At 36.1% G+C, this 23,034-nt stretch overlaps 1 protein-coding gene across 1 annotated transcript in view; it reads left to right on the top strand.

Annotated features, from left to right (window-relative positions):
* Nucleotides 1-2,224: 2,224 nt before the first annotated feature.
* Nucleotides 2,225-23,034, top strand: part of C6 (complement C6) — a 55,645-nt gene continuing 34,835 nt past the window's right edge. Inside the window, exons 1-6 of the mRNA XM_048368245.1 lie at nt 2,225-2,367; nt 4,513-4,669; nt 5,940-6,084; nt 10,761-10,902; nt 16,371-16,509; nt 19,262-19,462. Of these exons, the coding sequence (XP_048224202.1) occupies nt 2,225-2,367; nt 4,513-4,669; nt 5,940-6,084; nt 10,761-10,902; nt 16,371-16,509; nt 19,262-19,462 (927 nt within the window). The remainder of the gene's footprint in view (nt 2,368-4,512; nt 4,670-5,939; nt 6,085-10,760; nt 10,903-16,370; nt 16,510-19,261; nt 19,463-23,034) is intronic.

Raw genomic sequence — 23,034 nt, 5'->3', positions numbered from 1 at the left:
ATTCTGATTATTTTATTTCAACTTTCTTTGTTACTGAATTCCAACAAAAGCTTTATGAAAAAAGTCAAACTGTTATTTCCACTTTATAGGGAATAAAAGTGAAACACAGAAAATGAGCTGTTACTTTGCTAACTGACAGTTATATTAATGGCAGCAGCATTGCCAATATATGTGTATATATGCTTATTATATACATACACATATGTGAATTGTCTTGTGTATTTTGTTAGAAATATGCAGATCAAAGTCAAATGGTCAGTGCCTCAAGGCTATAAGAATTTTGCTGATGACTTGCAGATGCATGACGTGCCCACAGCATAGAGGTGGGCAGCGCTGGTCAAAGATTTTGTTGTTCTTATCATGACAGTCATGCTTATGTCCCCAGTGGTAGAGCTCCAGGCATCTTAATACTTCAGTAACGCTATAGATTTATTGTTAGAATCAGTAAAGGGAGATACCTCATCAAATAATCAGGAGTAGAGCTATTGCTGTGCAGTTTCAATGCAATTACATCTGAGCTTCATTTTTATCAACACAGTATGAAGTTATATATGTTTGCATATATATGTGTGTGTGTATGTGTGTGTGGGTGGAGGAGGTTATATGTGTGTGCATATATATACACATATATATGTGTATGCTATACGTTACATTATATATTTCATGTATGTGCATTGGAATTTTACTCATCTATCAGGAAGAACAATATTATGTCATTTGCAAGGAAATGAATGGACCTGGGTAAAAATTAACTGAAGTGAGATCAGAAAATAAAGGACACAGGGAATATCAAAATCAAGAGACAAAGGACAAAAAGACAAATGACTCCAAAAGCAATACATGCAAAACCATTTGGTATAAACCAACTGAACAACTCATGGGGGAAGAGGGAAAGGGGGAGGGGGGAGTGAGGGAGGAGGTAACAAATAGTATAAGAAATGTACCCATGGTCTTACATATGAAACTGTAACCCCGCTGTAATCACTTTGACAATAAATAAGTAATTATTATTTAAAAAAGAAAATAAAGGACACATATTTTCTCTCATTTGGAGGTTAGATCTAAATTATAAATATTCATGTAAACATATATAGAGTCATATGCATATATGTACAAACATTAAAGTATAAAAATATTAACTAAAGTATGGCATATTCAGGGAAGAATTCTAATGGAGTAAGTCCTTTGAACAACTAACTTACAATTTAACAAAATGAATACTAAGAAGCTGGAACATGTGTTGGGGGGGTGCAGATAAAGGGACGGGGCAGACAAATGGAGAGCTAAAGGGTGGATGAAACTTAGACAATGGAACTTAGAAAATTGAGAGGAGGGGCTGGGGATATGGCCTAGTGGCAAGAGTGCCCTGGGTTCGATTCCCCAGCACCACATATACAGAAAACGGCCAGAAGTGGCGCTGTGGCTCAAGTGGCAGAGTGCTAGCCTTAAGCAAAAAGAAGCCAGGGACAGTGCTCAGGCCCTGAGTCCAAGGCTCAGGACTGGCAAAAAAAAAAAAAAAAAAAAAAAAAAAAATTGAGGGGATGGAGTGGGGTTGGAGGGATGGGAGAGAACGATGGAAGGGATGACACTGAGATCTGTGTATATTCACAAAATGACATTGTGAGTGAAATACCTTTGTATAACTACTTAAAGATAATACTGTAAGATTTAAAAAAAAAGACCCACTGTGCAATAACTTCTATGTCTCCATGTACAAAGCAGTAGAACAGTGAACTTGCTCTTGGTTTCCAGACTGCAAGGGAATATCCTAGAAGAGTAGTCTAACCTCCTTCCCAGGTCCCAGAAAAATCACCGAAAACTGGAATGTGTTCAAATGTACTTCCCACACAAAATAAGTGGTTGTTTTAAGAAACATGTGATTGTATAAATCTCAGTATTTTTCAGAATGAAGTGACTTACAAATACACGATATGTACTGTCTTGTATTCTTTCACTAGAAATCAAAGAAAGTTATTGTGTTGTGCATGGAGTAAATACTATGGTAGTCAACATCATTGCAAGAAAACTCTAAAATTCAGAGTTGCATGCATGTGCGTGTGAGTTTATGCAATAACTTGTTTTAAAGAAGATAAGAGAAATGCAGATGTTTTCTAAAATCACATTAGAGTCTCTGACTCAGAGTGACTTGTGAGGTTTTATTGACAAGAATCACTGAATATGGATTTGATGTCATTCTCTTTTAGGTCCTGAAATCACTTAAGGCATGGCTAGGTACTCTATCTTATATTTTATTCTGCTGAGCACACTGATTGAGAGGGACCAAGCCTGCTTCTGTGATCACTACCCATGGACTCAGTGGTCTAGCTGCTCAAAAACTTGCAATTCTGGAACTCAGAGCAGACAAAGGTAGGCATGAACTACAGTGATTGAGTGTGTGTGTGTGTGTGTGTGTGTGTGTGTGTGTGTGTGTGTGTGTGTCCTGGGAAACCTCAAGGATGGGATCAGGAATATTAGGAGTACTGTACCACATTGAGATGTTGTGTAAGGTGGTTTACACTTATAATTCCAACTACTGAATAGCTGGAGATCAAGTCCTAGTTCAACTAAGCAAAAGTTAATGAGACCCCAACTCAAATACTAAACTGAGTGTGATGGTTCATATCTTCATGGAACTATGATGAAGACAGAAATATGAGGATGATGGTGCAGACTAATCTAAGCAAAATCCTAAGACCTTATCTGAAAAATAATTGAAGCAAAAAGGGCTAGGAGTGTGGCAAGCAGAGCTCTAGTAGTATAACCTATAGATAGCAAATACAAGGCCTTAAATTCAAGCTGTGGTACTACTGTCCAAGAAGTATTAGGAAGTGGAGGAGGAGAAGGAAGAGGAAGAGAAGAGGAAGAAAAGGAGGAAGAAAAACAGAAGGAAGAGAAGAGAAAGGAGGGAGAGGTAAGAGAGGAGGAGGAAAAATAAAAGAACTTTTACTCTAAGCAATGGGGGAAAGCTATATGTCACATAAGAACTTAAGAATTTATATGGAAGTTGAGCTCTCTTCCACGTAATACTGATGGTCTACTTTTCTCTAGGAAAACAAATGGTTTCAAAGAAATTAAGTATCTGTTCAATATTTTTAGTTGACTTACTCCCTTAGACTCACTAACTCAAGCTTTTTTTTTTCAATCAGTGTACAGCTGTGCTTGCCTACAATTAGTGAGTTAATTACAGAGAAATTTCTACTCATTAAACCAAGTCTAACAGGACTTCAATTGAGCCATACTGCTAGCTATTCGCTTGATTGTTGGCATATACAGGATGGGAAAAAAGAACTGCTTTCTTGATAGCATTTAATAAGTCTGTCATTTGCCAATTCAGATTACTCATCTCAAGCTTGTTATTTGAATTTGTTATATTTTTCTATACAATGCAAATGTTCACAGGACTTGAGGGAGAAATGTGTGTAGTTACTGTATTTAGACTCTTATTGCTCTTTTAGACACTTACTTTAGAAAATTGCTTTTGCATATGTAATTTGTATCTCATTAAAATTACCAGTTGACTTCCAACAAACCATCCACGAAGAGTGAAAATAGATTTGGTTATAATACTACACTAGTGAAGAGTATTATGATAATCCTGCCCATCAAAGAAAATATGGTCCTTCCTGATCATATATTCGCTCAGCAGTCAGATGACCCAAGCTCCTCTCTGGAATACACATGCTCTCTCTCTCCCATGTCAAATTGGTCATTCCCTCCAAATGCCCTTCTCTTTTTTACCAATGGAATCAACTTGAATTTTTTTCAAGGTGTTTTGCTCCTGCCACTTTGCCTTTAAATGTTGCCTTTAAATCCTGACCTAACTTCATCATTGTACTTATAAATTGTGTTCATCTCTTAAGTAATTTACAACAGTTTTCTTTCCTTTTCCTTCCACTCCCATTCAGGAACTCCATCAGGGCCAGATTCATGAATATGTCTTATGTCCATCCCCTGGCTCCAAATTAGAAAGGCTTCATGCTTGACTTAATGATCTGCTTCACTGTCTTTAAATTCTTCATTTTGGAACCTTGTTTTCACTTTATACTTGGCTCCACAAATTATATATCTGGTTTTCAGTTCCATTAAGATATAGATAGGTATCTAGATAAATAGAAATGGGGCTGGGAATATGACCTAGTGGCAAGAGTGCTTGCCTCATAGATAGAAATCATATCTAGATAAATAGTTATATCAAGCATATCTATATCACACACACACACGCACACACACACGCACATTCCTGGTCTTTTTAAAAATTATTATTTTCTCTTTTTTTTTGTTGGTCATGGGACTTGAACTCAGGTTTTGGGTGCTTTCCCTAAGCTCCTTTAGCTCAAGGCTAGCCAGCACTCTATCACTTTGAGCCACAGCGCCACTTCCAATACCTGATCTTTCAATGAAAGTGTTCCTTCTATTTAATCTCTGGAGTTAATGCTCTACAATATTTTGATGATACGGCTGGGACCACAATGAGGACGCTCATTCTGAGCAGCATTTTTCTCACTATGACAGACAAATAGTAATGGACAGTTACTATTGGGATAATTCATGCAACCAGATTTGCACCAAGCAGGAGACCAGAGCATGCAACTGGCAGATGTGTCCCATCAACTGCCTCCTGGGAGACTATGGGCCATGGTCAGACTGTGACCCCTGTGTTGGAAAACAGGTATGTGACCCAGGAACACATCCAAGTTATCTGAATTGCAGTCAAGTTCTCTGATTCCCTGACAGGGCCAGCAACAAATACACACTCTTCCTCCATTTCTGCCAATAAACTATCTCCCTTTCCTCTAGGAGAAAATTTCATTTACTAATTTTCTCAGTGAGAGGGTGAGAAGGGGAGATTCATTTGTACATGCTTTACTGTCATATGAACACCAAAGGAACTTCCTCCTCCAACATTGTACTATGCTTTCCATATTTCAATTCTGCTGCCTATGTGTCCTCTGAAAATGCTGAATATAAAACTACTTTAAAAATGGAGATTTCGGTGAATGCTTAAAACTATACAAAAATTAAAGAAATAAATCACAAGCCTGATTCCTTGCCCTGCTTTTTCTATGGGAAAGTCTCTCAACTTGTTTATTGTTCCCAGCTGTAATATTTACCAACCTCTTGCTCACATCTGTAAGGACATTGACCCCCATGCCCTACACAGGGTCATGTGTCCCCAGAATTCACATATTAGAGAAGAAAATGAAAGTCATGTGTGGAGCACCCACTCATTTTATTGAAACTTCACCTCATACTAGGTGTTGCTACTCCTTTAATAGATAAGGAAGTTATAGCCCATTAGGGGCTAAATATTTTGTCTAAAAATATACCACTAATTAATAAAGTATTTACACTTTAACACGATTTTTTTTACTTGAGTCAATACTTGTCAATACTTGTTAGGCTGGCATTATTTCGGCCTTTCCCGAACATTTTTGTTTTACTATTTTACTATCTTTCTGAGTGTGGAGAATATGTCAACTTTGGTTTCCATGGTTTCCATGGTTACTTCTTCATGCAAAAGAATCTTAAAAATCTTTTCCTATTTATCACTTCACACTGTCTTGGAAAAACAGAAGAACTATTATTATTGCCTAGAAGAATTTGCTGCACCCAGGAGCATTTCACTCTGCATTGTTCATTAAAATCTGTGCATTTCACATTAAAGTGCTTACATTATCATAGGTAGTGTATTTACTTATTGTACAATTCCAAGAATTAGAAGAAACTCTACTTTGTCCCATTGCCTTGTTCTACAGGTTGGGAAACTGAAGCCCAGGAAGTTGGTTGGTTTTGTAATTACACACAATAATGGAATTGGAAGACATGTTAGTACAGTTTAGGGAATGCTGTCATAGGAAACATCACCCTAGTTTTTGTTAGCTGCATCTTGACCTTGACCTTGTCTTGGAATTACTCATCTTTCTCTCCTTTTCTTCCAGTCTAAGATTAGATCTGTCTTGCGCCCTAGTCAATTTGGAGGACAACCATGCAACGAGCCCCTGATGACCTTTCAACCATGTATCCCATCTAAGCTCTGCAAAATTGAAGAGACTGATTGCAAGAACAAATTTCGTTGTGACAGTGGTAACGTACTTTTGTAAAATGTTCAGTCTCCACAAAAAGTAAAGACTAAATCAAAGCTATTCTAAATTGAGTACCAGGGAAAGCTGCGATATAGAAGACCCACCCATTTTAAGCACAGGAGATAAAGCTGTTATGCTACAAATTACCAAGGTATTCAAGTGTGAAATTATAGCTCTCCAGATATAATCATCTTGACCACTTACCTGATTCATTTGCTCATTAATGGTATTTGAATCCCCAAATGTTCTCAAGCAGAGAGAAAATGGAGAAGGAAGAGGAAGAATAAATGTTGGCAGATATTTTTAATCATGTATCAATAAGTACAAATACACAATGAGGAATCTTAAAATGATAGATTGAAAAGATTTTCAATAAGTTTCAAAATACTGCTTTTTATTGTATCCACAGGTAATTAAAAAAACCCAACAAGATCAAAATGATTTTACTGCTCACAATACCTTCAAATCTAATACTCAGACTTGTATAATCTGAACTTAAGTACCATTAGAATATAATCAAATCTTGGCTAAATTAATCATGTATGCCCTCTTATTCTTTAATAACTCTTCAGTGTTCTACATTTTGAACAATTAATTCCAAGTTCTGCAATTTTCAGCAATGACATAGATGGCAAATATTTAGCTTTGTAAGTTGTGTGGTCTGTCTCCTGGCACTGAACTCTAGCACAATACCACAGAAGCTGCCCAAGGCAGTATATACACAAACAAGCATGGAAGTTATCCAATGAAATTCTCTTTACAAAAGAGGTCCAAGTCAGGTTAGCACATGAACTACACATAGTTCACCAACCTATCTAAATAGTCAACTTGAAGTTAGACTAAAAATAAATTCCATAAGATAAGTTGATTTATTTTTTATTCATAAGTAAATTCATTTCTGCCTACCCCAAGATCTTGAAAAGTGAAGTATTTATATTTAACAAATAACAAATTTCATAAGAAACTAACCTTGGAACTAAAGTTTCTTCCTGTTATGTCCTGATTCTTGATCTCAACTCACCAACTTTTCCTGAATGTCAGGGTTTTCTCTCTGCCTACCCTAAACCAGGAAACTGGGAGAGGGATTTTGGAAGGGAGATGTACATTGTGCCTAAATGAAAGAGGTCATGTCACAAATTAACAACAGAGGAAACATGAGCCAAATATTAGTGATAGTGATTGAGGCCAATATACACATAGAATTATGTAATGTATGTAATGTATACAAAAATATTAAAACTAAAATATAAGACTGAAATGCAGTTACTTGAAGCTTAAAAAGGTAGTTTTACAGCACATAATTGGGAAAGATTTTTGCTTTTATAGATGATAAGCCTGTGAAATTAGTTACAAAGGAGGTTTGCAGAGGCCAAAAATATTTATAAGCTTTTGATTCATCCTTGGGTTGCCAATAATGAGTAATTTCAGAAAAACTAGTGCTGTCAGCATAGCTGGGTTTCAATTCATCAAAAAATGTTGATAGCAATTGATTTTTTTTAAAAATTGAATTATTACCATGAATTGCTAATGGGATATAAGCAGTGTACCCCTGAGCTCCCTGCTGCCTAGACCATGAACCCCAGATAGCCCCATAACCAGTCATGGACGGATAAATTCCTGGCCCATCCTTGACAATTGAGTTATTTGACAGCCTTTTGGTTGTTAAATATTCCAGCAGACATGGCTTATTAAGATTTCACTCTGCAAAGCATCCACTAACGTCACAGAGAATGTGAATGAGATTGTATGGATAATCTTTTTCTTTTCTTGCACCAGACATTTAGTCCTCACCTAACAAAGAAATGGAATTAATAATCAATACTAGAGAAACTTCCTTCTTTTACTTCCTCCCTCATCTTCACTATTCAGCCTCTTCAGAAAGTCTCATGATATTCAATGTATGCATGGAAATTTTGGAAATACTCACAAGGCTAACTCCAAGGCACTGTGCCAACTTAGTTTTAAAAGTTCTCATTTTAAGCTTAGGAAACCAGAAAAAGCTGTGTCTTGCTGCAAAAAGAAAAAAAATACCACTGCAGCAACCCATGTAAGTTCAATAGACAAAATAATGTATAATTTCTAAATAATGACATAGCTCAGAGGATATATAGAGATAAATACATACATATATGAAATATATGTGTGTATATATATACATACATCTATATATTATGTATATGTTGTTCACGGCTTTAGTTACTTGTGGTTAATCATATTCACAGAATGTCAAATTAAAAATTTCACAAACAAATAATTTATAAGTTTTAAATTGCATGTCATAATGTACTGAAGCAATCTCATGTCCTCCCTGTCCTATCCAGGGAGTGAATCACCCCTTTGTCTAGCAGATTTACACTGTGTACCTAACCTGCCTGTTAGTCTCAGTAATCAGATTTCCTGATATGCTGTGACAAGGGCTTTCGTTTATAAAACCTTTACTTTCTTTACTGATGGCTACAAAGCAAAATTTCCAGGAAATTGTGAAGAGGGCAAAAGAAATCTGTGCTAGTTTTGCTACCACAAACTGCAAGAATTGGACCATGCTGTATCATTGGTGCTTAATGAAGCCAGGAGATGCACTGAGTTAGAAGGGTAATGAAGTTTCAGCTGGGGTTCTTGAAACCTATTCCTCACTGAGAAGCGGGTCTACTGCATATGCATAGGCTGACATCCACACATCTTGCAGTATGACAGTTATCCTTAGTTTTCCAATCCCTGCTTTAATATAAGATCTATTTATGGGGTTACAATAGCTCATTTTTCCTACTTACTCTTCCATTGGGATTTGGTGAACCCCAATCCTTCTCAGCTATGTCCCATCATACCTGTAATCTCTTCCTAAACATCACACAGATATGTTCTCTTCCTCTTATCCCCATGCCTTCTAAAAGTCCCCTTTCAATATCCTGAAGGACCAAATAGAATTTCTTGTGCCCTTACAAACCTGATAATCCACTTACACACTTTGGATAGTAAGAATGATACTTAGAACAAGTTTCCTTATCTCTATACCTCCAAAAAATTATATTTTTCTTAAAATTATAAGTGCCATATTCAGAACTCTAAAAGTACTATAAGTTCATTGTGAATTAAAGTATCTTCTACTTCAAGTTAAACTGAACAATCTGTCTACTGCTTAAAATAAAACTAGAGATATACTGTTTTAAAATGAGACTATCTTCCAGGATATATCTTGAGATTGATAGAAATTCAATTCCAACTATATTTTGCATGAGCCTATGTTAATTATAATAATAGTCTGTACATAATATATGATCTTGAATAATCAAGACAAGATAATTATTTTCATTGTACTCTGCCTTCTAAGTGAAAATATTAATCAGAAGACTTGCAGTGAAATCTTTTAGGAGGTCATACTGTGTAAATAACACATTAATACAGTAGAATACCCTGTTTCCTCCAAGTATTTTAGTCAAAACAGTAACACATAGCTATTGCGAGGTTCTGGTCACAACCTAAACTAGTCAATCACAGAATCTTGCATCATTTAGCTATTCTTGATGAAAGTGTATATAATGGCAAAGCTACCAGCAACTTGAGCACAAGTAAAAAGCTGAGGAACAGGAAAGGATATGTCAATAGTGTATCCAAGGCATTTAGTTACTACAGTACAGTTATACACTGAATCCAAAGATCCTTATGAATTCAGCAAGACAGAAAGGAAAAAAAAAGAGTAAGATGCAACTGTGAAGACAGTATTGTTTTTCCAATATATTTATTTAACTTGTCACCTCAGAACTAAACATGTCCGAAAAATAATCAGATATGATATATGTAGTAAATTATGTACAATAATTACATAGAGGAAAACAGTGGGTATATTTGACAAAATAAATAGTAGCTACATATAGTAGTTAAGAAATTATGTATACAAAGTACATAGAACCTAAATGTGCAACTCAATTTTCATGAATTTACACAACTATGGAAACAAATGTCAGTGAAGATATAGAAAAGTTCTATACATCCTTTTTCTTTCTAGTTAATCATCACCTTGTTCATTTTCTTGAACATCCTCTAGGGTGAGACTCAGGTCATGGCCCTGTTTTTTTTTTTCACTCACCATAAAATGTTAGAGATTCAGTTGTCTTGATTGTATCCATTAAAAAAAATTGTAGTAGAGGCTGGGAATATGGCCTAGTAGTAGAGTGCTTGCTGTGTATACCTGAAGCCCTGGGTTCAATTCCTCAGCACCACATATATAGAAAAAGCCAGAAAAAAATAAGCTGTGCCTCAAGTGGTTGAGTGCTAGCCTTGGGCAAAAACACTGCAGTATTTTTCAATTAAAACCATAACTTAGATTCTGCCATCTGAATCAAAATAAAATTCTGAACCATGGTTAACTTCCTTTGTACAAAAACATGGGAGTTTTGTGTACTAAAGCAAAATCATTATACTGTCATTCTAGAATTATTTCTCTTCTTATAAGCAGAGACCTGAATGGCAGCCAAATAACTTTATGGCAACTCTGTTCATCTTCGAGCTAAAGGAAAATATCCATTAATTATTCCATTTCTATAAATTCCTAACCCTATACAAAAAGTAACGCAACTTTACCCTCAATGTTCCCTTAATGTGTAAAGCATGTATTGTACAACAGTACTGTTTTAAATGACAACAGGTTGCAATACTGTGAGGTGTTTTTTTTCCCACCAGGGCGCTGCATTCCCAGCAGGTTAGAATGTAATGGAGAAAATGACTGTGGAGACAACTCAGATGAGAAGGACTGTGGGAGAACCAAGACAGTGTGCCCCCGGCAGTACACACCTATCCCGAGTGTACAGTTGATGGGTGCTGGGTATGTAACATTATTAATATTATTATTATTATTCAGTCATGTGGCTTGAACTCAGGGTCTGGACACTGTCTCTGAGCTTTTTTGCTCAAGAATAGCCATAGCTGCACTTCTGGTTTTCTAGTAGAGTTAAGAGTCTCAAGGACTTTCCTGCCTGGGCTGGTTTTAACCCACAGTCCTCAGACCTCAGCCTCTTGAGTAGCTAGGATTACAGGCATGATCCTCCAGTGCCCTGCATTCTTTTATTATTTGAGAGAGGAAATATATCTCAGTACTAACGTTTCAAAGCCATATATCTTTCTTACTGACTTCTTTGTGTACTCACCAGCTCTCTTCTAATTCTTGACTATCATATCTAGGCAACATATGGTTGTAATTCTCCTTTAAAGAGAATAAAAAGATTTTAGCTTTCCCACATATAGTTGGTGCCAGGTAAATGTGATGTCCTTCACAATGATTTCTTGTTTTAATCTTCACACTGCCCTCTGAAAGCTTTGCAATGGATTGGGGAGATTAGTGCCATAGCTAAGCTGGCAGGTGCCAGCCTGGGTTCGTGGGACGAGGACTGGAATGGACTAACTACTCAGATATGCCAGAAGCAAAGTGACAGAGTGGGCATGAGAACACCTATATGTGTGTTAAGTGTCAAAAGCTCAGAGAAGCTGAATAAATTTCCTTGTGTGAATAAGAAGCTCAGAGTCAATTCTGGCAGACAAAACCAGAAAGAGGGGTGAGTGGGGTTTAGAAAGATAAGAGAGAATTATGCAAACAGATATGTTGAGTTGAAATCCTTTGTACAAATAGTTAAACATAACAAAAAATTTTAAAAGAAAAACAGAAAGAATCAAGCAAACAGAAAGTAAAAGGTATTACAAACAATGATATCAAAAAGTAAGAGCTGTGCCAGGCACTGATGGCTAGAACTTTGAGGATTGTGGTTCAAAGCCAACCCTGAACAGGAAGGTCTGTGAGACTCTTATTTCCAATTAGCCACCCAAAAGCCAGAAGTGGGGCTGTGACTATGTAGCTGTAGAGTGCTAGCCTTGAGCAGAATAGCTACAATACACAAGCCCTAAATTCAAGCCCTAGGACGGATACACACACACACACACACACACACACACACACACACACGAGCTAAGTGAATAGAGTCAGCAATCTCCTCCTCTCTGGACTATACTCTAAAGATAGGACATCATAGTTTAAATGCAGAAAGTGAGACTTATATTACCATCTGGTCCTTAGGCACTGAGAATCTGGACTACAGAAAGTTTAAGTTTGCTGCCCAGGTCTACCTAGTTCCAATCAGTATTCAAACCCAGATTTCAAAACCCAGGTTTCCTCCATTTCTTCATTCTGATTCAAGATATTATCATGTTAGTGATAATAAAATGTGGGAGAAACTTCAATAGATCATGGAGTTATGTGTTTTACTAATGCTCAGAAATGACAATGTACACGTTCTAGAAATATCCAGTCAGGAAGGCACTGGGAATTCATCAAGGAGTTCCAAATTCATGAGGAATAGCTTAAGAAACTATGGAGTGGAATAGCTTAAGAAACATTAAGATAAATCAAGGGAAGCAGAATTAAGCCTTAGCCTGAAACATATGAAAATGAGTAAAGATAATCACCCATGTCCTCTTCATGAAGATCCCACCCTTTATCTTTTGGCCAGAAGTAAACAGTTTTGTATTAGTGTCTATTGCTTCATATTGGACTGCTTTAGTTTTTAAGTCTTCATTGCGCTACCAGAGTTGCGTAATATGTACCTTTAGTGCCTAAAAGAGAATACAATATGATTTGATTTAGAATAAAAACCAATAAATTCAATACAGCCCATTGAACCAAACTCAAGGATACCCATAAATAGAAAACAAATAATTTAGAAGTTAGCAGAGCTGAGTTCTAGACCTAGCCCTGCATTCATGACATCACAGTCCAGTTATTTAATATTGATAGGCCTCAGTTTCCACATTTATATGATATATGACTAAAAATTGATTCTAGGTTCTGTCTTAGGAATTTCTAACTAGCTGCTAATGTCTCATGCTTGTAATCCTAGCTATTTAGGGGGTTGAAATCTAAGGATCACAATTCAAAGCCACCCCAGGCAGGAAAGTTCGTGAGACTCTTATCTCCAGTTAACCACCAGAAAACCACAAGTGGTGCTGTGGCTCAAAGTGGTAGAGCACTAGCCTTGAGCAAAAGAGCTGAGGGACAGTGCCCAGACCCTTAGTTCAAGCCCCATGATCAACAACAACAACAACAACAACAACAACAAAAAAGATTTATAATTATTGCTGTTTTCAACACCCTTTTTAAATATTTTTAAAAATATTACTGTAAAGGTAATGTACAGAGATGTTATAGTAACATAAGTTGGTTAATGAGTACAGTTCATTTAGAACAGCATCACCCCCTCCCTCATTCTCTCAACCTCCTATATTGTGGGGGTTTTTTAAATCAGTGGCAGAAATTGTTTCCGTTCTCCCCATGCAGCACCTTGGAAGAAAATCTCAGCCCCAAAACTCCCACTGATAATCCCATTTCCTAATTTTCTGATTGGTGAAGAGTGACAGTTTGAACTCTCTTCTTGTCCTCTTCGTCTCGACTCTAGTGTTCCAGAGGGGACCACATGCTATGTGTACTTTGGTAGGAGATCCACATGGCCTTCTGCCAACTAGAGCAATTGTCCCAAAGATTCTCAGAAATGAGCAAATGCTGCTGGCCTAGGGACAGCCAATCCTTAGCCGGTCTCCCCAGGGACCCTTTCAAGAGTTGCTCGATGCAATTTCTTTCTCATCTGCTCCTCTTAGAATCTGGGCTGCCCACTACATTTCTGCCCACAAAAGATGGCTTCCTAGGTGGCCATCCCATTTAAAAAATTTCTCTCTCAGAAAAATTTTAGTAAGACATATTAAAATTCCTACATTGCCAACATTAGTCATGAGCTCTAATATCTGAAACAAAAATCAGACACTGAAAACATACTGTTGTTGTTTTTTTAAATCAGGCTCTGCCAAAGTAGACATAATGTGTGTGTATATATGTATATATATATATATATATATATATATTAGCTTATTTTTATAAATTAGTGGCAGAAAAATTACCTAGCACTTGTAAATCCCTGTGTTCAATCTCTAGCAAAGAATAAAGGGAAACATTGTTACAAAGTATGACACATAAAGAAAAAATATAAAAGCTAAAATACTAATTGTCAATGTGTATTTGAAACATGGAAATACCTAATATCAATCTAAACATGATAGAGGAGAGGGGAAAGGTGGAAAAACAACTAAGACCTACGAAGAGATTCTCTGGCCTGCCTGCTAGAGCCACTTTATAAAAATTCCCATCTTTACCCTCAGCAAGCAGCTGCCACCTTCATTTCTTATTTGTGACATGTACAAGTACATAGGATATGGTAGTGTAAGATCAAGATTCTTCTTTCATCTCTCTTAACCTAGAAATACAAACAAATGACAAAAAACATGAGTTATTGTCATGGTACCATAAGTACTTTGGAAAATTCATCTCCTATTAGCTTCTTTTACTTTTTCTTTCAAGTATCCACTGATAAAACTTCAAATATGAGTGAAAAGAAATCTCCAATTGTGCCTCCAGCCATCTGAGTATGCTGTGCATCTTAGAGAACCCAAAAGAATCATTCATTCTTGAAAATAACTTCATTGAGAGTTCATGTATAATACAATTCAATCATTTAAAGTGTACAGTTTTCCTGGGTGTGCAAGCACATGCCTGTAGTCCCAGCCCTAGGAGGCTAACTCAGGAGAATGTGAATTACAGGCCATCATGGGCCACAGAGCAAGGCCATGTTTCAAAGGTATATGATTTTCTTGATCCATTCATCTATTGAAGGGCATCTGGGCTATTTCCATAACTTGGCTTAGGGCAGCAATGCACATGAGTGTGCAACTGTCTTTACTGCAATAATCTTTTTGATAAATGCCCAGGTGTTGCTAGATTATAGCATAGTTCTATGTTTACTTTTTTTGAGGCATCTCCAAACTGCCTTCTACAGTGGTCCCACCAGTGTACATTCCCACCCCCACCCCCAGTACATTAGGGTTCCCTTCCCCCCACTTCTGTGCCAGCATCTGTTTTTTGGTGCTTGATGATGGCCATTCTAACTGGGGTAAGATGGAATGTCAGTACTCTTGTCATTGGCATATCCTTTATGACCAGTGATTTTGAGCATTTCTGCACACATTTATCTCCCAACTTGAAAACTACACTTCCACCTTTTTGATAGAAGGATGATGGTATGTCAGCAGGTCAGAAGAAGTGCCTGAAAAACTGAATTTTCTACTCAAGTCCAAGTGACTAATAGCAGGTCAGAAAAGGTGTACATAATGAACCATGCCCTCCCAAGAAAGTTAATCTATTTTTCTTTTCTCAAATCACAGTGCTAGTTATGGTCATTAATGTTGCAGCCTCTGAGAGGGGTGAAACGTTTCAGATGCATTTTTGTCTTTAGAGTTAGTATGTACTATAGAGATACAAGAGAAGCAGACATGGTGTTCTGTGATCTCCTTGAGGAGGTGAGAGCCCTTCTGGGCCCCTGTCCATTATCAGAAGAGATGAGCAATGGTGGATAGTGAGGCATGAGGGCAGTTGTATGGTTCCTTCTGCTTCAGGGATTTTTTTCCAAGGATTTTCTGGGGTTTATGGAATGCATGGTTATATAGTCATATGTATTTGCAGAATGGCAATTTACATTATTAAAGGCGTTACCAGGACCTATAGATAATTTGTATCATTTTATACTACAACACTAAACTTTTTAACTACAACAAAAAGAACTGACCTGCTTTTCTCACAGAATACGTATTACAATATCAAAGAATTTGACATTTTTCTGCATCTATCACAAAATAGCTTTGTAAATACTTGATTTGTGTTAAACCAGTCACTATGTGTTCCTCAGTTTCTTTATCTGAAAATGAATATAATAATTGTAATTATGTTGAATAGTTTAAGTAATATTTGTAAAGCACTTAATATTGCTAATTCATATAACTAGTTATTAAAAGCAATACTAGTATATATCCACTCATACATATATATATTTCCTAAATAGCTCTTTATCAAGAATCATATACCATATAATATTAAGGTAATGAGCACAGAATAACAGTTATTTTATAATAATTTATTTCACAATCTATGTCCGAAGTTTGTACTGGCTTTGTAAATTTTTAAAAAAGTTATAAACCCATTTTATTTCATGTTGAAATATCGGCACAATGAAGAGAGTGGAACAGAACTTTAGAAAGCCAGGACAGAAGAGTTTTTCAAGGACTAGGAAAAAATAAAGGACTTTCTTCAAGTCATTCATCATGAGTAACAAATGTCTAGGAAAAGAGAACTCAGTCATATAAAAAAGACACACTTTAAAGGTTGCCCTGCATCTATTGAGTTCTTGACAGTTGCTTTTTTTTTAGGTTTCATTATCTAGCTGGAGAATCCAGAGGAGAAGTCCTTGATAACTCTTTCACTGGAGGAATGTGTAAAACTGTCAAGAGCAGTAGAACAAGTAATCCATATAGGGTCCCTGCCAACCTGGAGAGCGTCAGCTTCGAGGTATGACAGCCTACACAGCTAATGGTGCTGTCAGCGTCACACCAATGCTGATTATTAGCTAAATTTCTAGTGATGAGTGGCAGAATAAAACTAAAAGGTAATAAACAATTTTAATCACTTACTTTGCATTTAATCTGTATATAATCCAACAAAGTTAGGGTTGTTTGCCTTGAAGTCTGGATATTTACATTGATTTACATTTGAAACATTTTTAAAAGTGATAGTTTGCCCCAAATCAAACTAGCTAGTAAAAATGAAATGGGAGTCAGAAACTAGGGGCCATGCCTGCAATCCTAGCTACTCAGAGGACTAGATCTGAAGAAATGGAAGAAAAGTCCATGAGACTCTTATCTGCAATAAACTATTCAGAAAAAGCTGGAAGTGGTGCTATGGCTCAAATGATAGGGTGTTACTAGCCTTCAGCACAAAGAGGCCCTAAGTACATGCCCCAGGACTGGAAAAAAAAAGTGAACTAGAAATTTAAGTTCAAATTTCCCAGTTTCAAGTTCATCTTTTTTTCATGAATGTACAGATCTAACCTATCTCCATGCAGATAAATGGCTCAAATTATTCAGAAATGTCTATAACTTATATGTAACATGAGTTTTAGATGTAGAAAATAATAGTTACCAAAGAAAATTCAGAATGAGTTGAATGTAATAAGTTCATTCTGCTTGCTTTTCTATTTCATAAGTTGATTTTGTTTATTTTTTTGAATAGCATGCACTTCATGCTCTTTACTCTTAGGCACTATCCCAGAGTCAAATGCATAAGCACTCCATATTTTATGTGCTAAAGTTGAGCAATCTAGTTCTTTCCATTGTGATAAGAGGACAATAAATACATCACTTTAATGGTAATACATATTTAAAGTCATCTTTTTCACACTAATGGATTTGGAGAGTGTTATCTCGTTCCACTTGCCACATTCTGATACCTATGGAAGGAAAATGATGACACTATCCTTAAAATAAACAGTATTGAATAAGCTTTACAGACAGAGGTAATGCTTAAAAATACTTTGTCGAAGGGTACTTTGAAGATGCAGCTCACAGACCTATACTCTCAGCAAGAATCTATTCCATACTGTTTTGCACATAACAAAATAGGTGCAGGACATGAGCTCAGGGCAAATTTGGTTTAGCTAACACTTTATGTCATACTTTAGCGTTTTCAAAGTCCTTTTTATATTATTGTTCTTGATTTTCCAAAACAACTTCTCCAGTAAAGCCAACATTTGTACTAGCTTTGTATTTGCCTTCATATTCATCATGCTAATAGAAGATCTTGGTTTACTGGTGGTAAACAACTTTCTCAGACTTATACCAAAATTAAATGACACAGAAGAATTGGAATTGCTGGATCTTGGCTTCTGTGATCCAGAGTTACCTATGCCTCCTGAGACATTGATAACAATATCAAGAAAGATAATAACAACTGCCATTTAGATTTCTCCTGTGAGATTGCAACTGGGTTATTTTCATTCTTTTCTAGGCTATTATTTGGATATTATCAAATGATGATGTATAATTGTTTCTCAGTACATTTTAGCATTGAATATTTTAAGAGAAAGTTTCCCATTGCAATTCAGACAAGGTAAAGAAATAGTTATCAATTTTGACTTTTTAAAAAGTCATCTATTGTTTCCTACTTGCCACTATAACCTTGACAAAGGGTTTAGTTTCTTGGAATATCTTCTCCTGTATTTTTAGCTCATATGAATTCCACAGCTTTAGCTTCCCAGATCAAGTCAATAAAGATAATCACCCACCAGGCAGAACCAATAGATTGTGTGTCCTTTACCTCAGAGACGTGCCCAGTAGTGTAGTATATTGTAAGGTCTCACTAAGAAGAAAAGGGTGGAGACTGATGTAAGCAGGAGCCAATAGAACTTTCATTCCCCTTTTCACTAGGTATTAGCATGTTGAAACATCCCTTAAATCAGATTACACACTGTATAAAACCACAGGCTAAAAAAATAGCCCCCAAAGGGTAAACAAATGTAGCAGTGATGCTCACTAGACACTAGATTGAAAGTGAACTATATAACTTGTGGAAAAAGGGGATCCTCAGGGAAAAACTAGGAGAAAATGAGAGAGGGGGTGACACTGCTCAAAAAGAAATGTATTCATTACCTGACTTACATAACTGTAACACCTTTATATATCACCTGTACAATAACAAAAAATAGCCCCAAATGATCAACATCCCTTTGATTTTCAGTTAAATATACTGTTTTCAGCAGTAACACCTGTGTTTACTAGGCACTCTACCACTTGAGCCATACTCCCAGCCATATTTTTTACTGTGTAATTTTTCTGATAGATTCTTACAACTGTTCTTAACCAGGTGAGCCTAAAACCATGATTCTCCAGGTCTTAGCCTCCCAAGCAGCTAGGATTACAGTTGTCACTACCAGGGCCTGGCTTAGGTATGACTATTTTCTTTATTTATTTTTTGTAGATTTTTTTTCAAAAAAGAAAACTCTTGAAATTGCCTTTCTGGTCTTATATTATCTGTGGAATCCCAGTGACAGCATAATACCATATTGAATTAAAAGCTGATGGTTAAAGTTCTTTTTAAATAAACTATTAAGTCCTTGAATGTAAAAAATAAAATTATCCTTGTTCTCCAGAAATATATGTATTCAATAAATAGTTACCAGGTTCATAAGCGAATAAATGATCATTACATTGGATATTCATAACTAACTCTGGTATTTCCTAAGTTTTATTCTACATGACTTTTGCAGGTAAAAACTGAGGAAGATGACTTGGAAACAGATTTCTACAAGGATTTAATCAATCTTGGAAAGAATGAAAATCAAAACAAAATTTTTTCAAGTTCAGGGAAGAGTTCTTCTTGGGTGCCAATTTTTTATTCCTCAAAGAAAAGTGAGAGCATCAATCACAACTCAGCCTTTAAACAAGCCATTCAAGCCTCCCACAAAAAGGTAATAAAATTGTCTACAATGTGTTTATTCTTTTTTGAAAGGTAACTGTAATTGAAGCACTTGAGCAACAAGAAGTAGAAGAAGAGAGTTTTGATACCATATTAGTGAAATTTCGAACTCATACTTAAGTAGATTTACTTTCTTCTGATTAAATTGATGGTGCCTTTTCTTTTGTTTTTTATTTTACATAAATACTTTTCTTTTGTTCCTTTTTATTTTACATAAAGTTTTCTTTACTTTATGGAGCTGTATTTTAAGATGCTGTGTGTATGTACATGTGCATATGTGTGTGTGTGTGTGTGTGTGTGTGAGAGAGAGAGAGAGAGAGAGAGAGAGAGAGAGAGAGAGAGAGAGAGAATGTCAGTCCTGAGGCTTGAAATCAAGGCCTGGGCTCTGTCCCTGAGCTTCTTTTGCTCAAGCCTAGCACTCTACCATTTGAGCCTTAGCTCTACTCTGTCTTTTTTTGTAGTTTAGTGGAGATAAGAATGTCACAGACTTTCCTCCCAGGATGGCTTTGATCTGTGATCCTCAGATCTCAGCCTCCTGAGAACCTAGTAGTAAAATTAGTCTTATTTTAAGTATCTTTAAATGTCACTTGTGACATTTCCATAATATATACTAATACAAAGCATCACAAACAAGTTTTCCTTGTGACATTTCCATGCATTAGTAAAATGTATTATGAATCACATGTAACAGAACTTTGTTGTTCTTGTTGGCTGTGAAGCTTGAACTCCGGACCTGGGCACTGTCCATGAGCCTCTTTGTGCTTAAGGCTAGTGCTTTACCACTTGAGCTACAGGACCACTTCTGGTTAATTGGAGATGAGTATCTCAGAGACTTTTCTGCCCAGGCTGGCTTCAAATTGTGATCCTCCAATCTCAGTCTCTTGAGTAGCTAGGACTCCAAGCATGAGCCACTACCACCTAGCTTGTAACATAACTTAACATTTTTTTCTTTATTGTTAAAGTGAGGTGCAGAGGGGTTACAGTTTCCTACATAAATCAGGGAGTACATTTCTTATCCAACTTGTTACCTCTTCCCTCATTTTTCTCTGCACCCCCCCACCTATTCCCCCCCGCCTCCACTTGAGTTGTACAGTTGGTTTACACCATATAGTTTTGTAAGTATTGCTGTTGCAGTGGTTTGTCTTTTTATCCTTTGTCTCTCGATTTTGGTATTCTTTCCCTTCCATGTTCCATTACACACATATACAATATCCAGGGTACTAAAATCAGTTACAGTGATATCAGGGGTAAAATCACGGGAAAGAAAAACAAAAGAAAAGGGGAATAATTTCACATGGTATGTTGAAAATAACAACAATGATAAACCACTTATTTCCATAACTTGGAGTTCATTTCACTTAGCATCATCTATGTGTTCATATGGACATAGCTATTGAACTATTGTAATCTTCTGCTAGGACTATCCTAGGTGTGTACTAATTATTCCCAATGAGAGAAACCAAAGAATGACACTGCCCCATTCATAAGGAAATGGAAGTACTTGGGGAAAAAAGCATACTAAGGGAAGTGAGGCAGACCCAAAGTAACAGAATTTTTTTAAGTAATATGACAGTCTCAGTCTTTTGCTCAAGAAATGTGGCCAACTCACATTTCATAAAATCAATGAAAACACTTGAGCATATTCTTTCAGTCTTTCCTTTCTCTTACTTCATTGTGATTGAAGACACTATATACATTCTTATTCCCTTTTGCTGCTTTCATTACACTTCTGTCTCTAGTTGTCTTCTTTTGGAAATACTAATGTACTTGCTTCTAATAAGCACAATTGAAATTATATTTGTTTATCACACAAAATAACATCTATAGCATCCCAAATGATGTTCTAGTTACCAACTCCACACATTCATCCCTCTGTTCTTTGCTTGAGAAGACACTTCCTTCCTTGTTCATGGGATGCAGCATCCACCAATGAGCCCTAGGAATTGTTTGAAATTTTTACTGTTTATGTGTTATCTTATATTTTACTCTTTTCTATTCTTTACATAGATTTCTTGCAACCCTTTGAGCTTATAAAATTATCATATGGTTAAAACCAATGACATGACTGTCCTTGATTAGATATGAGTAGAGTAAGGACATTTTAGTCAGAACAACAGAAAATATTCCAGCAATCTCTCTTTAATCTTCCAGACAGTGAAAACAATGTACCATACATTTGAAAATTAATCTGAGCCCTTTGGTTGAGTTGAAGGTTGTATTTACTGTTTCGACCCCAGATCTCACGAAGACATTTGTCAGACAGATACTGCATTCAAAGATAATACCCCTATATGAAACAGTACTTTTCTGACTGCGTTTCAAAATTAAAACTAACAATTAAAAGTACAGCAAGATTACAAACTGATGAAATAGATTTTAAATGATGCAAGAGCCTGAAGCAGTGTAACTTCCTAGTCTAAAATGGCAGTTCTAGCAGTACCAAATACTGATCCTGTGTTGAGCTGAGCTACCAATGTTTACCTTGTGTTTACTATGATTTCATATTTAAAGAAAACTGGGAGTACTGAGCATAACAGAGCAAGAATTTCAAATACTCAAGAAGTATATGTGCTTCTCAATAAAATAGAAAGACCCTCCACCTTTTGAAAACTATGTTTCTATTACAAAATTCAAGTGTTCAAGTTAACAAAAGAGTCAATTGGACATGTTATACAATGTAAATTCACAAAGACATGACTTTTTAAACTTGTTTATTTCTATATCCAGAGCATGTGAGATAGCTGAACAATAAATGAATAGATGGCAAGAAAGAAGGGTAGGAGAGGAAAGGAATGTGAATCATGACCTCTGCTAGTCTTTACATATGTTTTTGATTGTTATTTGTTTATTCATTATGATTTTATATTGGTGTCATATAAGAAAATAGGTGTTTCGGAGCAATAATTGCAATAAAATTCTTTTTGCTCATATATTCTCATTTCTCTCACTATGTTACTCTTATTCAAACGTGATAATGAGTAAAAATTGAGACATCACAAAACGTATACAATTGAAAACTACAGACTACATAGATATCTTCATAATCCTAAGAGCTATGCTGAGGACATGAGATTTTTTTAAGCACAAGATCACCCTTGGAATCCTAAGTTAACTGCACATAACAAGGAATTTGTTGACAGAAAGGAATTTGCAAAGAAACACAAACAATCTCAAATGTCTGTGTATGCACAAAAAAGAGGGACTATAAATAGTTTTCCTTAGTTTCAACTCTGAATAATTTGGAACTGTAGCATGTTGGCACACACTGAAGGAATATGAAATGTCTTCCAGAATATATGGCTCACATATCATTGCACAACTAAAGCCTAATATAACTTAAATGCCTGTTTCAGTCACAAGCTACAACTTGAATCTTAGTTGCCAAATTGCCAGTTTAATATTTGCACAACCCTTCCACTCAGCTATTTGTATCATCAAAGTATTCTACATAAAAATTTAGTGGGATGCAGCCATGATTGGAGAGAAAGAGTGACTTTTCCAATGATTGATCTCTCTTTAGGTAGAGGACACAATCAGCCACACAGTTTACATTGTTGACTTAAT

This window comes from Perognathus longimembris, chromosome 19 (genome assembly GCF_023159225.1).
Source record: "Perognathus longimembris pacificus isolate PPM17 chromosome 19, ASM2315922v1, whole genome shotgun sequence".
Taxonomy (NCBI): Eukaryota; Metazoa; Chordata; class Mammalia; order Rodentia; family Heteromyidae; genus Perognathus; species Perognathus longimembris.
Note: the sequence above shows the minus strand (reverse complement) of the source record. Positions and strands in the feature narration are given on the sequence as shown.